The 23,342-nt window shown below is 38.6% G+C and overlaps 1 protein-coding gene and 1 long non-coding RNA gene across 4 annotated transcripts in view; both read left to right on the top strand.

Moving 5' to 3' along the window:
• LOC136558994 (uncharacterized) overlaps window positions 1-19,799 on the top strand; it is a 33,324-nt gene extending 13,525 nt beyond the window's left edge. The window contains exons 3-7 of one of the 2 annotated variants that reach the window (XR_010783950.1): window positions 2,892-2,933; window positions 9,891-10,033; window positions 15,879-15,928; window positions 18,153-18,227; window positions 19,422-19,799. This is a non-coding gene — a long non-coding RNA (uncharacterized lncRNA). Of the gene's footprint in view, window positions 1-2,891; window positions 2,934-9,890; window positions 10,034-15,878; window positions 16,764-18,152; window positions 18,228-19,421 lie in introns of those variants that run through there. The other variant, XR_010783949.1, reaches the window with a different exon arrangement.
• A 2,870-nt stretch (window positions 19,800-22,669) lies between these two features.
• Window positions 22,670-23,342, top strand: part of RAPGEF4 (Rap guanine nucleotide exchange factor 4) — a 142,973-nt gene continuing 142,300 nt past the window's right edge. The window contains exon 1 of one of the 2 annotated variants that reach the window (XM_066553145.1): window positions 22,670-23,098. In XM_066553145.1, coding sequence (XP_066409242.1) covers window positions 23,034-23,098 — 65 coding nt within the window. In that variant the 5' untranslated portion in view covers window positions 22,670-23,033. The remainder of the gene's footprint in view (window positions 23,099-23,342) is intronic. The other variant, XM_066553146.1, reaches the window with a different exon arrangement.

The raw sequence follows: 23,342 nt of genomic DNA, 5'->3' as shown, positions 1-23,342 counted from the left end.
TATATGCATACCAAACCAGATATGAATATAACTGGAAGGCAGTAGTACTGTTTTTATTTACTGGTGTGTTGAATCTTAATGCAAGTTCCTGGTTTTAATGGGGAAATTGGGATAGTTTGTGTTGAGAGTAGTATCTAATTTTAAATTTTTTCCAGTTTATTACTTCTTGCCCTGTGCAAAATAGAGACAGGGAATACACTTATATTATTCCTTTACAGTGTCCTTTTATATCCTTTAAGACTGTTACCATGTTGCCTCTAGTCCTCGCACACAGAAACCATTCTGAAATACCCAAAATTGGACATGGTGCTTTAGCTGTGGCCTAAGCAATACATAGCAGAGCAGAGGGATTATTTCTTGTGCCCTGCATGTTATTATCCTATTTATGCATTTCAAGATCATGTTACTGGTTTGCTTTTTTGGCTTGCTGGAAGCTTTCCTTTTTTGTTTTGCTACAGTGTGCTCAGATGTAGAAAGATCTTTCTAATGCATGCTAGATGTTGTACATTCCCAGGACAAATGTCAGATATTTTTAAAATATCTCAAAACCAAATTCTGACTCTAATTTTAACCTTCTACATGCTTATTGTGAGCAACACTACATGATTTGCCAGAGATTCCAGCTGCTTTTTTTTTGTCATTTTCTAAGCAATGCAATCACACAGAATATTCTGATCTGGCAGACAGAGCCAGAATGCTAAAGTGTAGAACAAAGTGAATTATAGTTAAATTATTGTAAAGAATAACTGTGTGCAGAAATATATTTTCATGCTTTCATCTAGGCTTCTGCACATACAAACACATTTTGTTGTATTCAATACTATGGGATAAGAAAAGCAGAGTAAAGGCAAAAGTGCTGGGGCTTAGATGGTCTATCTTAGGCTACCATGCTTGGGCTCCATTTCCCATTTGTTTTGGTGGAGACTGCTCAGTGCCTTTTACTTTAAGCAGGAAGTCAACACTACATATTTTGTTCAGAAATAAATCTGAACTTTAATTTCTTTGAAATCTAACCCCCATAGTTGGATGGATTTAAGAAATTCTTGACTGAGTGTCATTTTGATGTAGTTCCATCCATGTTTCTTAGAATATTTTTATATCCTATGCCCTTTAAAGTTTTCTTTCACCTTTATTTCAGAAGGAAAAGTATCTCTTAGCCTAAAAAATATTAAATTGTTACTGAATTTCAAATGATAAATTCATGGTTATACAAAACTAAACTGTGACATTTTGTAAGGTTGTCAATCCATATAAATGTATTATTTCATCTGACTAAAATGTGCTAGAGATGGCTCAAAAGTTGGTTCAATCTCAAAGAGAATTGCATCACAGGCAGTTGAGTCTTACACAGCTCTTCCTCAAGTAGATGGAAAAAGTTCTCTGTATCCACACAGAGAATTCTATATTTCCAGCCTACATGCATAGACTTTAGTATCTATGTATCTTTAGTATCTATCTTTTGAAATCAACTGGACTCCAGAAGAAGGCGAAGATTGCCATAGCAGGGATTTACCTATATTATATCTATAGGTGTTACAAAACTCTCTCTCTCTCTAAAGGCTAGCCTTTACTAGGTGCTACAAAGGCAGATATCATGTCTTAAAGATTTTCCCCATAATCTTTATATGCAAACCTTCTGATTGATGAAAACTCACTTGAGATGAACTAATCATCTGGTACTTTGCAATGGCAAACATTTTTAATATTTGATGCATTTTCAAGTATTTCTGGAAGCACAGAATGGAGTATCTGTGGTTTTGGCATTTAGTAGTAGTGATCTGGATCTATATGATGGCAGTGTGTTACTTAAAAGAAATCTGGATAACTGCTTTAAAAATGTTCTTTGAGGAAGGAATGCAAAGACAGCTTCAAGAGGGCTTAGAAATGTGTTTGGCTTGTCTGCTGAGAGACTTGGCTGCCATCAGTCTCTTTTATACTTTTGGGTCGGAGTAATATGTTTGCTTCTAATAATGTAAAAACAACTCCTTTTGTATATTTCCATGAGATGAGTACAGATTCATTCTTATAGTTCATTGAAGTTTGTTTGACAGTCTGTTGAAAATATAATTGCTGAATCATCACTGCCTGTCCATTATGAGTAAATCCCTCTTACCTTTTGAACAACATGACTCATTTTGAAGGATAAAAAAAGCTATTCATTATTGTTATTACTTCTTGGCCTAAGTGGTTGCCCTGAGTTTGAGATCCTGCAAAGAGTTTCTGTTGGAAAAGAAGCTCATGATAAGAGCAGAGGATCTCTGTACAGAGCTGCACTGAAGAATGTTTGAAGGTCTCATTATGTGCGTATAGGAGGATCTATACAACAACAAGCAAATCCTTTTGCCTGTACCATCACCAGGTTTTAGCACAAAATGTATGGAAGTTTTTCTAACAACCATTTTACTAGAGCTGTCCCAGGTTATATTTCATGTTTTTACTATTTTCCCCCTAGTTCTTGTGTTTCTCTTGTTTCTCCCTTATATAAAGGTAGATAGGTATTTCCTGAAATCACCTCTGCCCAGTGCATTTCAAATCATTGCAGTCTCACATGGACCTTTGGAGTGAGTAGAGGTGTTTACATTGTGAATTGAAGGCATTTGTTTTAATAACCTAACTAAACTTAAACAATGCGAGTACTATCCTGTATCAGCTTGGAAGAAAAGAGCACAGTGTCTGTGACTATTACCTGGACTATCAGCTCAGATTAAATATTATAAAAATTTAGTATCTTTTCCTTCTATTTTAGATGTTCTGTCTTCTCCATCTGTCCAGGCCAGCAACCTTGCTATCATATCAGGGTTTTTTTGTTGTGTTTCCAGGTTATGGATTTGTCTGGAAAGTCTATGCCTCTTTTCTGTGCACTGACCACCTTGTCTGTATAATCCTTACAGGGTGTACTTTTGAAAGCACATTGGTTCTGAACTCCAAAAATGGTGAGTATGGAAAGGAGGGAAATTATGCTGCCATGAGATTGCTTCTTCAGGCAATATGAAGTATATAATGCTTCAAATGAATTAATGAGCTCTGTATTTTACACTGCTCAAATGACATGATGAGGGAGTTCATATCAGGCCAAGAACTAGAATTGAAACCCCGCAAACCCAAAAGAGTTTGTGCAGATTTGACCCATCAAGTTCTGTCTTTATGTCTAATCTCGCAGAATCATGTGAGTTACCTGTGAATAAGCCTAATTATTTCATTGTCATACAGCTGGCTGAAGAATACAGGCACAAAGTGGTAACATTTTAGTTTTGGTTTCCTGAGATACAAAACTGCCTTCTGTACTTTGAGCCTCTTGAGAGCTAATCTCAGACAGCTTTCTCCTATTCTCTGTATTACCTCTCACAGTTTCTTCCCTCCAGTTACTCACTCGCACCACAACTCACCCCTTCCCCTTCCCCTTCCCTTTCCTTCTGCCTCTACCTGCTCCCTAAGCCCCCTCTTAAGCTTTAGTCATTGTCATAATCTTTGACTCCATCACAAGTTATCTCTCAAGCATCCCAGTTCTCTCTCAGTCTTTTCTTCATACCCTGTTTTACAGAATTCTCACAAGCATATGTGTGCTTCAATTCTCTGCCCCACATGCTACGTGCAAGATTTCACTTACCAGGAGGCAGAAAGGTGGTCTAAGGAGGGCCAAGTTTGGACACCCTTGCTTTTATTCTCCAGTGGCTGGAAGACAAGGACTCAATGGTGGGGATCACAAGGCAGAGGAGTACACAGTATTCCTACTGCAAGATGAGACAGTTTGGCCAGACAGTGGCGGTTTCCTCTCTTGTTTTGGGTCATGACAGTCTAAGCCAGAAGTGCAGAATATGTGACAGAAATTGCAAATTGTATGGCTAGAGGCCAGTTAAATCGGTAACTTCGCCAGTAAGACTGCCCCACCTACCTAAGGCATATGAGACATAAGATGACATATTCTTTGCAATGACTTTCTGTGTTTTTTATGATAACAATAATCAGCCAGAATGTGAAAGAAAGAAAATAAATGCTTTTCTAAACAGCCACTAAACCACAACTTTCTGGAACTGTTTGGGTCCTGCTGGACAGCTGTAGTTGCTACTTTTCAGACAGAAAAAACCCCAATATTTTTGAGAAAACGGATGTTGAAACCCATATAAAATATTCTTAATCATTCTATTTTCCCCCTTATATTCCCAACACAGAAGCCTATCATTCTAGCAGAAGTACATCACATTGTCAGTGGAAATTTCACCCAAGGAAGGATTTCGTAATAGTGGGTTTTGCAAGGCACATTTGTAGCAAACAAATGCCAACCATTCCTCTTCTCCACTGCAGGGTAATTGTGTTACAGTGAAAGGCTTTTAACTATGAATCTGACTGAATTGCTCAACCCCCCAGGAGACATTCCTGGAACATGAATTTCAGTCTGGCATGCTGAACGCACTGTTCCTGCAGCTGCTGCTACCACTGACCAGATACTCTGTAGGAGGGGAGCACTGTAAGACAGTGGTGGCAAGGCAATCCTGAGAGAGTGTGGGAGAGAACAGTGCTGCTTCAGAGCAGGAACAGCATTCACTAAAAGCTTCAGTGTAGATTTTAGAAGTGTTATACACAAAACACCCATCTGAGTAATAAGAATCACTGGCTGTCATTCTGCTCTGATCACAGCCTTTTAACTGCTTCACTATTTGGTTTATCTCAGCAAAAAAAGTAAAAACTAATGTGCTTTATAATTTCTCTGGTTATTTTCAATCACAAAATCAATTAAATTCTGTAATGTATTGTACTACTTACAGTGATGAACAACTGTGCATCAAAGGCTGCTGTTTCTCAACAGTGTCTGGTATATATATTTGTTTAATGAACATAAGCATGGACAGGTGCTTATTATGGAGAAACTGTCATAATTTTTATGAATACTTACGAAAGCATGGTGTTGGCACTAAGCTCCTGGAATCTTACCTTTTGCTTTTCATCTTGACACCCTGCCCAAAAGAAATGAAAAGGTCCTGTTGCAGTTCTAATTTTCCTTTGGAAAACAATACAGAAACACACTCAAATAATATTATTCTCTTATTCTAAATTGTTGAATACATAAGGAAAGGACACAAGACTTAGAGAGTCCTTCTATGGATACTGTCTTTTATTAGATTTTTATCTGATGCCAATTACTATACTTCCTTTGTGTTCCCAAAGTGAATTTACTCTTCAGAAAGCTCAAATTAGCATTTTAAATGCTCTCAGTGCAATTTAGGAAGCCCTGTGCTGCTCAGAAGCCTCTTCTCCCTTCCCTGGGCTGACCATTTTCCGAGCAAGGGAAGAGTCCTTCCAAGGACTAGTCCCAGCACAAAGTGCTTCAGGTAGTAAAAGACAGTAAAGTGAGAGCAGTGTTTTAATTTCTCATTGTATCATCTCTGAATCATTTGTGCCAAACAAGCGTGTACCAGCATGTTTGTGTGATTAATTCTTTTTTCTTTCTTCTTTTTTTTTTTTTCTGTTCAGGAAGAAGTAGGTGCAAACCTAAACAAAGCAATGGGAGACAGGATACTCACAATGAAGTGACTCATTTCTATTTAGCCAGTGGACTGAGATGAAAAGCAAAAGATTTCTGAAGCCTTATGACATGCACAACCACTATCCTCCTTCTCTAAAGGCATTTCCAGGAACAGTAACGCATGAGGAAACCTCTAAAACTGTTTAACAGCATCTTTCATATGATCAACTCAAAGTGCACCCAGGGCTGAATATTGTTCTGATAAGCAAACTATTCTAATGCACAGGATTTCAGAGTTGTGCTGGAAGATAAATGGATGGGCAGGGGCAGTTTCAGGACACTCACCCACTTTGAAGGTCACAAAGTCCCAGAGATGTAATGGTTCAGCCATGCTCATAGGAACACAGGTGCCCCAACAGCCTGAAAGAGAGAAAATGGGCAACGTGACTGGTTCAAGCTGGAAGTCTTGCAGCAACAATCTTTGACACATAGGATGATGGAATAGGCTATAGGGTCAGGGAAATGGGAATACTCTGAGTAAAGGAAACTCATGACACATGAGAGAAATATAAATTCTTTATGGCTAACTAGGATCAAATGAGCTCTCTTCAGCTTTGAGTGGGCTGTTATAAATGTAGCGGGCTTTGTTCTGGTGCTGTAACTCAAGGAGGACTTCAATCATATATTTGCAAAGAAGTATAAATATCTTGAAATATATATGTAGTCTTTTGAGGCATTTAAACTTTGTCATTTCCTCTGAGAACAAAAATCATACTTTATTTGCTGTTTATTTTAAAGGATTCTTCAAGAACATAGGATAAGTCCTATGAAGAGCTGCCATTGTCCATTCTGGTTTGGACTCTTTGAGATCCGCATGGTAATAAACAGCAGCTGTCATTACTGGGTACTGGACATGATCCCAAGGTGGCATTGTAACTACATCCTCAGGCAGCTCAGCAGGAGGAGACCCAAGCAGTGTTTCTCACCTGAGCTCCACTCTCCATGAACAGAAATCCCTTAGCCTGAGAGTCAAAAAGTATCATTAAGTGGTCCAAAAAGGTCTCAAATCCAGATGATGGGGATTCAGATCATGTGAAATATTGCAGTCTATACTTGCCAGGTATATACAAGATGTAAACGTGTTTTCAGATCTCACATGGTAAGAACACCAGAATGAAACAAAAAATTCTGCTCAGGGCTTAACATCTAGAAGATATTTCACTTCAAATATCAGATTTTTGAAAAGAAGTAGGAACTTTTGAAAGTCATTATTGATTGGTCTGATACACAAAATCTGAAAAATATTTTCCTCCACCTCCCTCGCTCTCTTTCAAAAGGGTTTGGGATATCATGTATCTATTTTCTGGGCTGTATCAGGAAACCTGCCAGGCCTAACACGTGTTTTCTGCTTTCAAGTCGAGTAAGAGTGATACCCACTTTTCTCATGTTTATTGAGTGACACACGTACTGGTTGCAGGCACACAAAGAACATTTTGGCTCATGGGATTATTTCTAACCTAAATGTGGCTCTTGGTTGACGTAGAAGAAAGAGAACTTTTATTGTCCTGAAAAGAAGCCTCCAAAAAGCTGCTGGACTGCAACCAAAGAGGAGGATGACAGGCTGAGGAGAACACTAGGCTTGTAATTCTTTTATTTCTCATTTGTGCTGTTTACAATTCTGAGAGTTCCTTGTCTTGTTGGCAGGTCTCTTAACAAGCTCAGCCAAGAAGCAGCCTATTTAGTTTGCTTTTGTTGAAGCTCTTTTTGCCTATAATAAACAACATTTAGGGGGATGTTAACTCATAAGGGTAGATGTTGTCTGTTTAGAAACCTTCATGTTAAGTACCTATCTTACACAGGTACAATGACAAGAATAAAAAGAGCATAGAAAGGAGTTGTCCTCTCCCAAATACAAAAGAAACCCTGTAAGTAGGAAATCTCAGTGATGGGGTGTAATGTGTGTAGCCCATACAAATATGATTAATACAGAACAAGGGCAGGGCCAGTGTAAGCTTAGTTACTATGCCTAATAACATGCATTCTACAACAGAAAACAGAATAGCTAGATACAACTGGGGATCTCAGTAAACTAATCAAAATCCATGTAGGTCAGCACTAAAGCAGTGAGATGGCTCACGGGACCCCAGAAAGCTCAGGTATCTCATTCTGTTGGTCAGACTCTTAAAGAACTGTTTAAAACAATTATGGTTGACTAAAATGGATTTTTTTTTAAATAAAAAATTTCTTTTTTTTAAGTGAAAATCAAGATGATGCCTTTTTAATGTCTGTTTCAAAATATGAAAATATGGCTAAACCAGATATTTTTAATTTATATTTTTTAAAACTAGTTGTCATTTTGGTTTTTTTTAATCTGAAACTGTGGTAAAAATTGTTATAGAAATCCAAATTCCACAACTGCTCCAAGAAGTAATTATAACAGCAAATTAAGGATTTACTTAAGTATTATTTGAATGCATCTATCATTCTGTATCTTGACAATCTGGGGAAGGAGATACAGTATTATTGTTACATATTAAGGTGCTGAAGGCAGAGACATTGTCTTTGCTTCCAAAGTGCCCAGCACATTTTAATAAGATGGTGTAATATAGCCATGTGGGCAGGTATATTTTTTTTCAACTGAAAATCTCATCTATTTCCATTTAAAAAAGATGAAAAATGTCTACCAGAGTCCCTCAACAATTAAGCAGTAACTGTATATTTTCATAAGCAAATATATGTATTTTTCCACATTAAAGCTAATTTGATGTAACTTCTGTGGAAAGCAAAATACACTTTTGTAGTTTTAAGGATCTCCTGGTCTTTTTAGATTTAAAGTGCTGTGATGAAATGCATGTGACAAGTCCAACCTTGCAGAATTCCCATCATATTGGCATTATGAAGTTTTTTAACTTGAACATTTCACATATTCCAAGGCAGCAATTCACAAAGTTGGTGACTTAATTTCTGCTTAAAGTTCTGACCTTAGAAGTACATTTGAGATGCAGCCCTTATCTTTTTCAGTGAATTTGTGAGCTTAACACTACTCCTTAAAGCCACTGGTGATTAGTAGCTTGTAAAGTATTTTTCACTGCTTTCTTTTGCTTAGTTGTCTGAAGACAGAGGCTGAAATATTGGTGCAGGTTGTAAAAATTTATAAACTCAATGTGCAATGACTCATAGGATAATTAGCATGGCATTCTCATGGAACATGTATTATCGACTGTCCAGATCTCTTCATAGTTGAGAGGTGTAGAAAATTCAGCTTCTCATTAAATGCTTTTACAGCTCATTGATATAAACCAGGACAAATACCATCCTATCTCTGAGAAAAGTTGTGTCCTGCATAATACTCAATATTCTATAAAATTTCTAGCTCAGCACAGATTTGAACAGTAGCTCTGCTACCTTCTTTCATCCAGTGGAACCCAGAGAAAAGGGAGAAGGAACAGGATCATCAGGGATGGAGAAACAGCATGACAAACATTTTGCAAAATATTCTGTCTTAAAGTAACAGGCCATGACCACAGGACTTCACAGTGCCAGTGCTACTATATTGGGAAGAAGTTTTCCTGACCTGATTCAAGTGATGGTTTATGGTGTTAGGCACAGATATCCAAGTCTATATTACTGAGATGGTAATACTCCCATTGCCTGTGATAGGGTCCTTCTAAGTAAAAAGCCAGTTTCAGTTAAAAAAAATAAATTAATAACATTTCTTTAATTCATTCCTTATCTTCTCTTTATAATCATGTGGAACTATTTGGTGGTTTTGGAAAGGTTGTGCCTGGATTCAGCATTATCAAACTGTTCCACTGATATTTGTGGTGATGACGATTCAAATTGGCTTTTTAAATTTTGATATATAACATGTTGCACATTAGTGAAATAAACCTTCCAAGTAAATACAGATGTTTCAGTTGGGGGCTGGGAGGAGGAAGACATTTGGTAAATTGTGCTTCCGAGTCCTGAACAACCTAAGTGGTGTTTCTGCATTGCCTAGTTACCGTTTCTGTTTAGTTGGCAATGGCGTTCACTGAAAATATTTTAGTTTCTGCTCCTGACAGCTACAAACGTGCTATGATCATATGTAATCTTATAAACTCATACACTATTAAGTGGATGCCCAATACACCTCCTCAAATGTGAGCAGTGGATAGCATTGCCAGGTTACAAAGTCAATATTGAACAGCACAGTCATGCTCAGCTAATTTACAAAAAGTTTTCACTGGCTGGTCCATTTCTTCAGCTGTTAATAGTCTAGCCTGACATATGTAGAACAAAGTTCAAAAGCAAACATGAACAATTTGCTAGACTAGCTGGCAGAAGCCAGACTGCATGAATGGCCTCAGGAGACTGATGCTGACTTTATGCCAATTTCAAATCTCTGCTCACTCTCCCAGTTTACCAAAAAAGCTACTTTTCCTTTCAGCCACACTGCTAAGGGCAACATGCGGAAGCCTGGTATCTGACTAATGCTCACCAAGTGTTACAAGGCTTGAGCAGAGGGAAATATGCAACCTTGTGACCCCGACTCAGAATAGCCAAACTCCATCTGCTCTGAAACTTTAAAGGGTAAGTACGCCTCCATTTCTTACTGGACATATTTGGAGGTAAGGACTGGCAATGACTGCTGTTGTGATCATTTTAAGTTGCAAAATTTTCATGCAAAAAATTGGGAAAAAAAATCTTAACTTTTCTGGGAAAAGTTAATCTTAAGAGTTAAAGACAACCCTCAGAGTTGAAGTTAAGTGATGTATTGGATTTAAATGCAGTTAGGAGTCAAAAAGTAGCAAAAGACTTGGTTGTATTGTGAGCTGAGGCAACTTCACAGTTCAGATAGCTGCAAGAACACAAAATGTAAAAGGAGCAAATGGATCTATTTACAACATACAGGCAAAAATGTATAAACATGAGTGGTGTAATGACATATCACACATGCATATTAGGACTAAAATATCTTTGGAATTTGAAAAGTTCCCAGGAAGCATTTCACAACTCAAAGAACAGCATCCAGTACAGTGAAATCCTGTGAGATACTATTTTGAAAAGTAAAACCAGACTAATCAGAGTGTTTAAAATTAGTGGTAGCTTATCTTGAAAGGATCATATGATCACATTTTTTATCTGCAAACGGAAACAGTGAGAACTACTTAAATATGTACAGTTGTGTCTGAGACAAACATATACAAATTATAACAACATTCTCTAACTTTCTTAGAACATGAATCATCTTTCATGAAGCTTTCTGTGGTAAAATTGTGAAAGCTCAGAAACTGCAAGTACAGAATCTCACAAAACCAGAGAAGAATGAATAGGTACTATAGCTTACAGCATATTGAGCATATTAATCACTGCCTGATAGAATCTTTCACAGCAAAATTTTTATGGTCCATGTGCTGGTATTTGTTGCAAGGAATCCTTATAACAGTTATATTAACAGACATAAATGAAAAATACCACTGATTCCTCCTTAAACAAACCAATTCATTCAAGTAAGTGTCAGCACTCCTGAAGACTAGTGTTTATACCCACACTGGAGTATGCCTGAAATCCCACTGACATTTCCCCCCAAAATATCAATATCATGCTTCTTTCACATCCTGAATCACTGGTTTAAAAAAGAAAAGTAAGTTGCATGGGAAATACTACTAACCATTAATTATGATTCTGCAGTTTAGGATTGGTTCAGTTATTTTGTCACTTAGTCTGATAGTTGTGAACTTTGTGCGTCTCATTGACTTCTTTTAATCTACCACCATGGAAACTCTAATCACTGCGTGCCATCTTCAGAGGATGGGTGCCTTTGGCGATTGTTAGAGATCATTCTTTTCTACAGTGAGAGATTATTTATTTATTAAATGAAATAACTTCAATGCCTACAATGCTTACAAATCCCTGACAAGTAGATTTACTGTCTGTAGTACCTTTCGCATTTGGCCCTAATAAAGTGGACAATAATGTCAGAGACTTATTGTTGTTACTTTTTAAACCATCACTTTTATAGTGATACAACAATAAAATCTTGAAAGGATATTAAGAAAAAATAGGAATAACACCCCATACCACATAAAGACTTCAGAATATACGCATTTGACCATCTCTATACTACTGAAATTGAAGGAATTCTCAAATTATCTAACGCTGCAAATGTGTAAATATCTTCAGAAAAGAACACAAAATGTTAATTACCTGCATTTAAAAATAATTTGTATCTCCTCTTTGATAACAGCTGGAATGATAAGTAAAGTAAGAGCATTTGGCTTAGAATAATTTAGGAATATGCTTCCATTGCCCCACAGGCATTTATTTCCTCATATTTATTTCCTCCAGCTATATGTTTCCAGTTTTTTTTTTTGTTGTTTCCATATTATTTGCAAAAGTTAAATCTTTTACTGAAAGACTTTTTAATCCTGCTTTTGGAGGCAGGAAAGAAGGTTGTTTTTTAAAAAATAATTTTATTTTTATGACAATTTGGTTTGAACATTTCAGGTGACAGCCAAAGGCCCAGTTACCTCCCACAGGCTCTTGTCCAGCAGTCTGTGAGCTGATAGCTGGATCTGCTCTCAAACAAAGTCTGATTTAGATTTATCTAACTTCACCAGTCTAAGAAGATTTTCTGTTTTATCAGGAATTGAACAAGCCTAGTTTCGTAAATGAATAAAGTTATTTTTAGATACTTTGTTTTGAAGAGGATTTCTGGAACTCTCAACCTAAGCTTTTCAACACATTTCTCAGTCAGATGGTCTTTTCATTTCTAGTTTGATACATACCCGTGCTTATAAGTATTCATTCCTCTGTCTACTGTCTGGAAAGTTAAATTTAATTATTATCATAGAGAGAAGAATTAAAGCATGGATAATGCACACTGAGGAATGGAATTCACTTTGCAAATTATTTTTATGGCAATGTTGGAGAAGGTAGCAGGTATTCACTTTGCACTGATAGAAACAGAGAACAGCTCTGTTTCTTGCGGTGGAATATTAAACAGCAAAAACATAAATAATAATAATAATAATGATCTTTCTACAAAGGGTCACGTTGCTGATATTGTCACTTGGTCACACATCCAAATTAATTCAATCAATCTCCTTTTTTATTTAATTTATGAGAAATCTAAAAAGCTGTTGTTAAGATTACATACAAATCCTACTTTTTGCACCATGAGGAGATCAGTGATTTTGGTTAAAACTAGAATTAGGAAAACAAAAATGCCAAGGCCATAAAGCAGTAGTTTAAATTAAGGCACAGTAACAATTTAAAGGAAGCAGAAGGAAAGTATTATCAGAAGAGATAGAAATCTCATAAGCTTCTTGCACTGCAAATGCTGACAAGTGAAGCACAAACCTATTACTTTTAAATTCCTTTTGTATAGTGTCTTTGAGTGCCTGCTATGGCATGACTATTCTTCTGCCAGCAAATGAGCATAATTTTCATAAACTGTGCTTTTGAAATAATTGAACATGTAAAGTATATTAGAACATAATATTAGTTCCTCTGATTTCATGTCCTAGCAGTTGCCAGTGCAAAAGCATCACGCAACAGAGTCATTTATACCAAGCACATTAATACTCTTGGAATGCTTGTAAACAGTAACAAAATTCTGACAAGTTTTGTGCCTACAAAGCAAATGTTTGTATATCTTGTACCCAGAAGCCTTTAAGGTGACAGATTGAAGATTTTATTCACTTTCTCCAAAACCCCATGCAGGATAGTGATTATAATGTTGTCTCTATCACCCAAGTTTATGGTTGACAGGATCTACAGGGCCACTTCTGCATAACTTTCATGGATGTAACATCTGTATTCCACTCCTACTTCAGTCTCACTCAAGTTAATGGCAAAACTTCTGTGTCCCTCAGGGTTTTTCTTGGGCTCTTTGAACCTTATGGAAGCAGAGCTGCTAGCTTGTTACAGATCCCTTGTCAGAGTGCTGCTGCATGCTTGCTTCCCAGAAGAATCTGTGTAAAACAGAAGCTTTCAAGGTTTTCTCCTTCCAGTGCCCCATCCATCTGTTAGCTTTAAATAATATCTTATGGATAAACTTACATGGGCACCTTTGTCATCTGGGAATATGTGATGGGTTTGTAACAGAAGCAGCTCAAGGAAGGAAGACTGCCTGTTGCAGTGCTCTGTAATTCTGAGACTATTGCACTGGTAAAGCATATACTCAGTTCTAGTGGATGCTTCTTACTAAATATTGTTGCTAAATATAGCTGTATTAAGTCTTCCAGACTAACCAGTGAGCAAATGCAAGAGCCTTACCTTATAAGTAATTAAAGTTACTACTCTAAAGCCACTACTCCACTACTAAGTCTGGAGTTTATATGCTTGAGTCCTTAATACTAAAACTCAAGCACGTCCTGAAAACAAATGTGTATCATAAACATCAGCATAGGCGCACTTCACCACTGAGGATAATACTGTGACACCACATATTTCCTTTGTAAAGAACAATACCAATCAGCTAATGTCTGAAAAGGATTTGGAAGGAAGTGAGTGTAGCACTGCAGCATTTTTATATTAGTTTGGTCTTGCACAATGCTGTCCCTCCTTTCCTTCCTGCCCAATACTATTTTAGAAAAATTCAAGGTTTTTAAAAGAGGCCAGAAAACAAGAGCCAGGACTCGATTTCCATACTAGTCACAAATGGCAGCTGTAGGGCAAACACAAAATGTTGCGATTACAATCAGTGCCTTTTTTCCTATTGAAAAGACTCTTTCCGTATTCACATAAAGTAAACTCAAAGGAAAAGCACAAAAAAGACATTTTCTCTTCATAGTATTTCTTTGGCATGGATAAGAAGTATTTAAAGTACAGCAGATGTGCCTATGCTGTACAATGGAAATGGAGTCTTTTATAACATCTGTTTAAATATTTTTATTTCAATACATATATTGCTGTAATTGGACAGTGGCATGCTATCCTCATAGTTTTCTATCCCAGAACTATGTTAGTTTCAAACATCTAAATGTTTTACAGCTTTATAATAAGATGACATAATAGTTCTTGGCTTAGTGAGGGCAAAACAAAAAATGCCTTAACATTTTGTAAATTTGTATGTTTTGCATATATCCCTGGTTTATTTGGTAGCAAATAAACGGAAGCATTTTTGGGGGATTTGTGTACTGTCCTCTCAATAGAAGTATTCTGCAACATCATCTCTTCCAGTGAGAAGAAAGCCTAGAGAAAAGCAGTCCCTCTGCCAAAGTGAAATGAGATTGGTTAGTCACAGACAATGTGTGCTTATACAGCATACATCACTCAAAACCCCAAAACCCAAAATTTTCTATGTAAGTAAACCTGAAAAAGATCAACAATATAAGTGAATCAGTGCTTTGCTTTTTTTGAGTTTTCCTGGAATCATTCAGAAAGACCTGTAGTATCTTTATCCCAGATCCAAATTGATTTCACCCCAGGAAACTTACTAGGTTGTTGTGTAAAAGGAATAAACATAGCAAAACAGTTCAAACCTTTAAAGCGCATTGTTTAAAAACTTTTTTTGTAAAGGTGTGCTTATAAGTGTAGCTATTTTGAGGGACTAAACTACTAAGGAGAGCAAACATAGGTACTTCTATGAACTCCTCTTTCCAGAGCTCTGCTAAAGGAGGAAAAGGAGAAGAATGGGTGCATGTGCTTCTAAAAAATATCTAAATGTGACAACATTTTTTGATGAGTACATGGCTCATAGGTTGATCAATTTTAGCCCTCATCATGGGGCTGTATCATATAATCATGCCTGGGGATTGTGACAGCCTGAAGGCTGTTGGATATTCTGAATATCCAGTGAGGGCTGTGAGCATGCCAGGAAGGTTTTCTGAGGGCAATATTGCTGGGCTGCACTGAGAACTAGCCCATCCCCATCCTGCAGGAAAGCAAAATGATCACAGGGAATCCTGGAGTGAACTGTCCCCAGAGATCCTCTTCCATCCCAGCCCTCTGAGGCAACCACTAGGCTGCTGGAGGAAATATTCATAGGCAGTAGGGAAAGCTGGCTAATATTTTTGTCATATATGATGTGTATCTGAACAACATTAAAAGTGAGAAGTCTAAAATCTAGTAAAACCCAGCAGGATGGACTTAGAGGCTAGAGCTAAAGATGAAGCCAGAGTCCTCTTAGGCATGTCCAGACACAGAACAAGAGAGAACACTCACAAACTGAAGTGCAGGGAATTCCACCTGAACTTGAGGAAAAAAAAAATCCAACAAAACCTAACTATAAAAGTGATTGAATAATGTAACAGGTTACATTGAGTAGAAGTAGAACAAGAGCACAAAAATCAAAATGTCAAAAAATGTTAATATGCTCTTTTTGAATAATGAAATGCAACAATGAAACCCTGCCTTGTCAGAAGCAAGTTGTGGCTATGTGAGGATAATAAAAACTTTTGGCAATTGTCACTTTTCTTTCTCTTTTCAGGAACACTTCCAAGTTCGAGGTAGTTGATGACCCATTACATCAATGAGGAGGTACTTTTGTGCTGCATTTCTGGGCTGCTCCTGGGAGCTCAGCTTCTTCTGCTCAGTGTCTAAGAGGTCTTTCTCTCTTGTTACTTTCCTGGTGATAACTTAATTTCATTTCTTTATGTGCATCAAATTTTCTCAGTAAGATTCTTCTCCGTAGTCCTCAAGAAACTGAGATCCTGTAAAAATTTGAAGTCAATGCACTCCTCACCAGCAATCTCTTTCCAGTCTGCTGCTCAACTCTTACCCTCTGTTTGTGCTGGCCTCTTATTTGATTTATTCTTTGCTTTTGTTTATCTATTCTTTCCATCCTTCCACTATGTATGAAGCATTAGAAAAATAGGCACTTCAAGATAATGTGCTGCTGTTAGGCAGCTGAACATTGCAACTCGGGGCAAGGGAGCATCTGAAATGTGGAGTCTTTCTTTCATCAGGAAAACAAGAGAACACCAAAGAAAACAGAGAATTTCTGTAAAAAGTTTGCTATATGTTGCCCAGTCTCTGCTTAAAGCTTTCAGATTTCTGTAACTTTTCTCTAGAACCAATATAACTTATATGTGAAAAAAGCCCCCCTGCTTCAAACTAGGGAATTATTTGGTTTATGCTACTGTGGTGTCATGAACAGATTTTTAATCCATACAGGTCTTCTCCTGTTGTTTTTACGTGCATGAAGTAGCACCTCACAATTGCTATTCAACTATGTGGCTGCTGTAGCTGGGTTTCCTGTTACACAACTCAACACTCTGGTTTTAAACCAACAAATGCCAGCTGTCTGTACCAACCAGGATGCAGCCCACAGTCAAGGCAGCTTCTTTTCTCACTTGCTAATTGGTTCACCCTTTTTTTTCCTCAGCCAGAATGCATTACTAGAGATGCCTGTGCTTTATTCAGGTCATTCTTGGTGTGAGTTATTTGCAAGTATAAGCATGCAAGCAAATTCATTGTAGGTGTATTTTCCAAGCTGTGAAAAGAAGACTATAAGCATTACATATAACCTGAGGTGTACCATGTAATTTATAACATATAAATAAATCATTAAATTTGTCTTTCTTTTTTCATTTGCCAAATATTATAATTTGATTTTTATGGGCATGTGTTGGTGCCCCCAGCAGGCTCTTAGAAAAATTAAATCTGGAATCCTGTGAACCAAATGTTGCAGAAAGAATTAACTTGTTTACTGTATTGTGATGAATGGAATAGCTGCATTAAATGTATATGAAGCTGCACAATTAATTACTACATAAATGATTTGTCAAGTGCAAAAGTATGTCATGCATGATCTTTACCTATAGCAGACTGTATTGCATTGTAGAAGTAAATATAAAGCTCTGAATGCTTTCATTATAGCACTTCTGGGATGCCAATTACAGTCCTGTTCTTAGAGTAGTAAAGAACACTCATGCAGAAAGGAAATCTCAGACTTATTAAACATCCTGGACCTTCTTTGCATGTATTTCTGAAATTATCACTTGCACCAGAATAATTTTTGAGTTTGATCTGAATAGTACTCATAGTAGTGTATCTTCTTTACTGAAAGAATTTACAGAAAATAATTAAAAGACTTGTTTCTTTAGTCACTGCAGATCACAAGTCATTATTTCATATAAAGTCTAATTAAATTACATGTCTTAATTATATAGGACTAATTCACAGAGCTTTTTAGGAGTGCTTATTTTGTGGTATGTTTTACAGCTCTCAATTTTGCAAACAAGGAATCAGTGTGACAGCTAAGGCATTGGGAGCTAGAGAAGGAAGGGTATTGAAAACACCTTTCACCCACATGACAGGAATTTTATTTGCCTGGAATTGAAGTACCACATTCCTTTTGTCCTTGAGAACCTCAAATTATAAGGGGAGGTGTGGTAGTCACATAAATAAAAGTGTCTACTACTGAGAGGTTGTTTTGTGAATTATCACAAAGGAGTTCTGAGAGAGTGCAGTCAAATGATTTTATGCCCCATATCTCATGAATAATACACATACAGAAATAAAAAGAAGAATCTCAGCATTGCATCAGAGTGTTGACATTTCATCAGAACTTTGTTTTTTAAATGTCTATGCATCAATACAAAAACAAATTGAGAAAAAAAAAAAAAGATACATTTGACTTCTGGAACTGAAGAGAAGTTAGGAGAAATGGGGAACAGACCAGGAAGAGTAAATTTCCCATAGTGATCAAGCAATGTTGGAAATTAGATTTGTGTCTGAAAGTGTATCTATCTGTATCTAGCAGAGAGAACTGACACCAAGTTGTGAAGATAAAACTTGGCCTGAACAGTTAAAATATGCTCATCTGGCTCTGCAGGTAAGCAAAACCACATTTTCTTTCAGCCTTTGATGAAAATCTATGAAATATAGCAAAGCTGGCAGGGAAGGATAAAGGAATAAGAAACTAGACATATAGATAAGAAGAACTTTCATCTGCTTTTGTCCTTTGGGTGAAAAAATGACTGAATAATTACAATCTAATAATTAATTCTGTTAGCCATGGTAAGTATGTTCCAGAGAAAGCGAGACATTTGAGCTGACAATGCAGTATGGACAAGGCACACTGGAGTCCCCAAGCGCATGCTTTGTCTTCTAAATGAACACTTGTAGGGTCAGGCCCAGAGGCAGCACAGCTGCTTCCAGGCAGTGAGGAGCTGAAATAACCTGTCAGGCTCTCGTGGGTATGTGGAGAGCCAGCCTAGCACTCCATGAATCCCATTCCTATGACTGGGCACAAAGCCAGACCCTCTTCATCACGTCTGTGATTCAGCCCCTGCTGATCAGTCTGATTTGGGTCTGTTAAGAAGCACTGATGTGTCTGCCCTGTATTCCCAGAACAAGGGAGTACAAGGCTGTGTATCTCTAGTGTGGCACCAAGTTCTACTGTCTCCCAAATATTTTACTGAAAAGGGTCATAGTGCAGTCTGAGTCTGAGCCTGCCTTGTATCTAAGGCATCTGCAAAGTATTTCCCTGATATTTATCACCTTGAAATTCCTGATCTTGTCCTGGGTTCTGCATACAAAATTTTGTTTTAACACAGTATGCTGATGTGTCCATAATAAAGCAATGATAAATTAACATTTATTAAATGCATTAGAGCATTGCATCTTCAGAGAACTATACTTCATTAGCTACCCTTAATTACTCTTGACAATACTCCCGTGACTAAGTTAAAACTTGTTTATTTATTTCAATAGACTTTCCTGTGAACTAACTGGGGAGTTATCCTGAGTAAGTGAGGAGAATTGGAACAAGAAAAAGAGAACACAGAATGATGCAGGAAGGAAAGGAAGTCCTTACTTGTTGTGAAACTCTCTTGCTAGGATATTGTATGCTGGGTTTTTTTGCTTAGCACTGAAGAGGAGAATTGTTATGTTGCTCTACAGGGCAGTTTTATTAATACATGCATTGGTTTAAAGAATGTACATCATCACATCTTTTGCAGCCCTCACAGCATACAAATCCCAAAATAACTCACATGCAGGTTTCTGTGTCTTTATTCCACTACAGGCTGATCACTCCTCTGAAGTCCATAGGTGCTGTGTGTGTACAACTGAACCATTTTGGTTCCTACAACCTGAACCACACTGAATGTGGCACTGCTCTATTCTAAATATGGATCACAGTCCTGTCAGTCTCCATCTTTCTCCCAAGACTTCTTTGCTTGAGGTAGAATTCATGTGCCTCATTCTGGACTTATAATATTTAAATTAGCTTCTGTATAACAATATAAAACATGCTTAAAATCAGCTTCAGTGAAATTATTACTGCAGTTACTTGAAACTCCTTGAAATTTTTGGTGTAATTAGTGGTATAAAGAGTTTTCCACAGTAGCTCTCCTTTGTAATCTATTACTGTGTAATGTTAATAAACCCAATAAGTAATTTTTTTCAAGCTCTAACAACTATGATTTAGTATTTTGGTTCATATTTTTTACAGCAAATTTCTAATTGAAGAGAATTTATTTTTTTCTGGAAAACTTAAGCAAGATCTCATTGGCTGCATTTGAGTAAAAGTGAGGGAATGAGTATTTGTACTGGCCAGAAAAAGCAAAGAAATGGAAGAAGTACTAAATTCAGAATGATTTGCCTTATGTCCCATAATGCAAACAGCAGTTTGGACCCTACACATTTGAACTCTTATTCTTACAGGCATGGCATAACTTGCAGGCTGGCTGATTTTTTGTTTTCTATGGTTTAAGGGGTTCTTAAGAGCATGGCCCTGTAACTCCTTCCTAAACTGTGGGAACTTAAAAGGCCAACGATCTTTCACATACCTCAGCTGGCAATTCTCCATTTCTCAGCAGCAATCTCCTTTGAAAGCAGCTGCCATTTTAATTTTTTGGCTGCATAATCACATCTCAGATTCTAAAAAGTCCCATTAGCCTTCTGTTCAATAAGGAGAAATTAAATCTCAAATACATTTTTTAATAATATTTTTTCATACAAGAGTATAGCTTAGGAATGAGCACTGTGAAGCAGCAGGAGGAGGTACAGGGTATAAACTAATGAAGTGTGCTTTAGCATTTTCATTCTAGTATATGTTCTCACAAGGGAGTGGGCACTTGACCCCATTAACATAAGGCCAGTACTCTGAAATTATGTTTCCTAGGCTTGTTATGGTCTGAATTCTTAAGAGTCACAGGATAATCTGTATTCTATTTGACTTGTCATGTGAGATATACGATACTTATTTGGTACTTTTCATTTCAAGAGAACATGGACTGTCCTGGGGTCAGGGATTTCTGATTTCAATAGTCAGGAGCTTGTGACATTTCTGTGCAGTTTGGAGACTCTTTGGTTGACACAGGCTGGTATCTGAACTACTCAAATATTTATTCCTTGCTGTCTAAGTTTCTCCGAGAAGTTTCACTGGTGTCTTAATTAGAAAGCTACATGATTACTCATAATACAAATGCCAGAGTTAATTTTGGCTGTCTTGCTCTAACTGTTCTCTAATTGGGACACTTGCGAATTGAAGTATGGATTCAGGCAAGGTTCCTGGCTCACTCTGGGCATGTCTAACTTACACAATCCACGAAGTGTTAAAGTCTCCTTTAATGGTTACTCCACAAAAAGATATCCATCTTTGAGTGGTGTCTGCCCACAGCCAAGCACGTGAGCAGCATCCCCTTTTTGCCGACGCGCACTGCGTTCCTTGGAAACCGAAGTACTGCTAACTACAGAGGGCTGTCCCAGGGCAGGACCCTTGCTGGGCCAAGGGCAGGGTCACGGCCCCGACGTGGGTTTTGAGAAGCAGCGCTGCTGGGAATCGCTCCGAGCAGCCTCCAGCCCCGGCCCTGCTCCTCCCGGCCCCGCTCCCGAAGGAAGGCGGCGCCGCTCGGCTGCCCTCTGGCGGCCGGGCCGGGGCGCGGCTCTGGTGAATGTTCATGTTTTATAACGGAAGTACAAAATTAGGGAGTTTTATTGAATCATCGGTCATGTACGCACTGTGTTAGTAATCATTAATTTGATTGAGAATTTAGAGCTCCTTACCTTTCAAGCTCTGGTTCTACTGGCTCTCAAACACTTGCATATTGACAAATGAATAGCATTGATTTTCCTCAAGTAGATTGATTACTTAGATGCAAAAAATTCTCTTCCCCCCCCATGGACGATAGCAAAGGAAGAGCTGCAGCTTTGATCTCACTGACTGGAAGCCTCTTCTATTCCTCTGGCATGTACTTTAATTTTTTTTTTTTTTTGAGGCAAAAGGAAAGAATTGCCTTTTGTGGCATTCTCCTCTGCTATGCCAATTTCTTAGCTGTATCCATTTAGCAAAAGGGATCTTTAGATACATTTCCTTAGATTTTTCATCATACTGTTCAGTATCCCAATGTTAAAAGTTATTTCTTTTAAAGTGCTAAAGAAACTGTGGCAGCAAGACAACCCAACTAAAAGGCAGATGTGAAATATGAAGTAGCACATGTATTTAAAAAAATTACTTGGGACAACCAAAGAAATTACAACAGAGGATAGAGAACATAGCCCATGGAAAAATGTGACAGGCGCTGGCATATGATCACCATTTGAATTAATCATTTTTTCCCACACCGTAGAGCAGAGAGGAGTTTAGAGCCTGAAGGAAGGCACAGTTTGAGTTTTACTCTCCTATAAGTTACCTGTAACCTGCTGAGATTTGTATAGCCTCCTACCCTTCTCAAAAGGTACTCAAGGCAGTTTGTGTTGACTATAAGTGGAAGCTCATGGTCATAAACTGACTACTTGGAAGATACTATCTAGAACCTGAAACAATTTATAGAAAATACTCCATAGGAAATATTTAATGTAGAATTTGCAAAGCAGAGAGAACTGCTGTTCTTCCTTCCTTTCATCATCAGTTTTAAAATCATATACACATGAGTATCATTAAAAGCCCTGCACCTTGCAGGCCACACACACACAACAGAAGGGTGTGGGCGTGTTTCACTGTACACTCGACTCACCCTTCTCATGCTATGTGTTGGGCTCCTTCCAAGTGCCAAATCCTCTTCACAGGTGCTGCCCAGCTCATTTTTCACGCACAAGAAATGAGAGTTTAGCACACATTTTCATGGGAGATGACAGCAGACTGGAGGAAGGGTCCAGGAAAAACCCTGAAATGCGGACTGCACCTTCCTTTCACTCACCCACATGCGTTTATTGCTGGGGGCGGGGGGACGGGACAGACACACAGTGCTCTGGAACGCCGATGAAATACTCCTGAGCTGCTTATTGCAAATTACAACGCTCGTATTGCCCCTCCAATTGAAACCAAGCCAAGGTGAAGCAAGGGGAGGGATCACTAAGCCGGGTTCAGGTGTGGGCACTGAGGAGCTCAGGGAAGCCGGAGGGGGACACCACCTTTTAGAAGGGGAGTGACTTCTTTCCGCCCCCTCCCCGGGCCGCTCCCTGCCGGCTGCGCTGAAGCAGGGCCGGGTAGCTCGGCGGCCGCAGGTCGGAACCCGTGAGGGCGGCGGGCGGACCCGCTCGGCCGCTGCGGCGGGGCCTGGGCGAGCCCATCGCGCCGTGCGCGCAGGGAGGGAGCGAGGACAGACGGACAGACGGACCGACCGACCGACCGGCGCGCGGGCGGGGAGAGCCGCCGCCAGCCGGGTGCACGGCAACCTGATCCCGGTCCAACATGGTCGCCGCTCACGCCTCCCATTCCTCGTCCTCCGGCGAGTGGATCGCGTGCCTGGATAAAAGGTATCGGCATCTTCCCAGGAGCCGCTGCGGAGGGATGCTGTGTGTATGCGTGTGTATGTATGTATGTGTGTGTGTGTGTGTCTGCGCTGACACCCCCCATCCCCGCTCTCCATCAGATCCTGCCTTACATAAGGAGCGTGCAGGTGGGAAGGAAAACGCCTGGGGGAAGCCAGGGCTGCGGGCAAGGATGAGGGCTAGAAATACTCCGGGCAGCGGAGGGGACAGGCAGTCCCCATAGGATTGC

Source organism: Molothrus aeneus, chromosome 7 (genome assembly GCF_037042795.1).
Source record: "Molothrus aeneus isolate 106 chromosome 7, BPBGC_Maene_1.0, whole genome shotgun sequence".
Classification (NCBI taxonomy): Eukaryota; Metazoa; Chordata; class Aves; order Passeriformes; family Icteridae; genus Molothrus; species Molothrus aeneus.
Note: the sequence above shows the minus strand (reverse complement) of the source record. Positions and strands in the feature narration are given on the sequence as shown.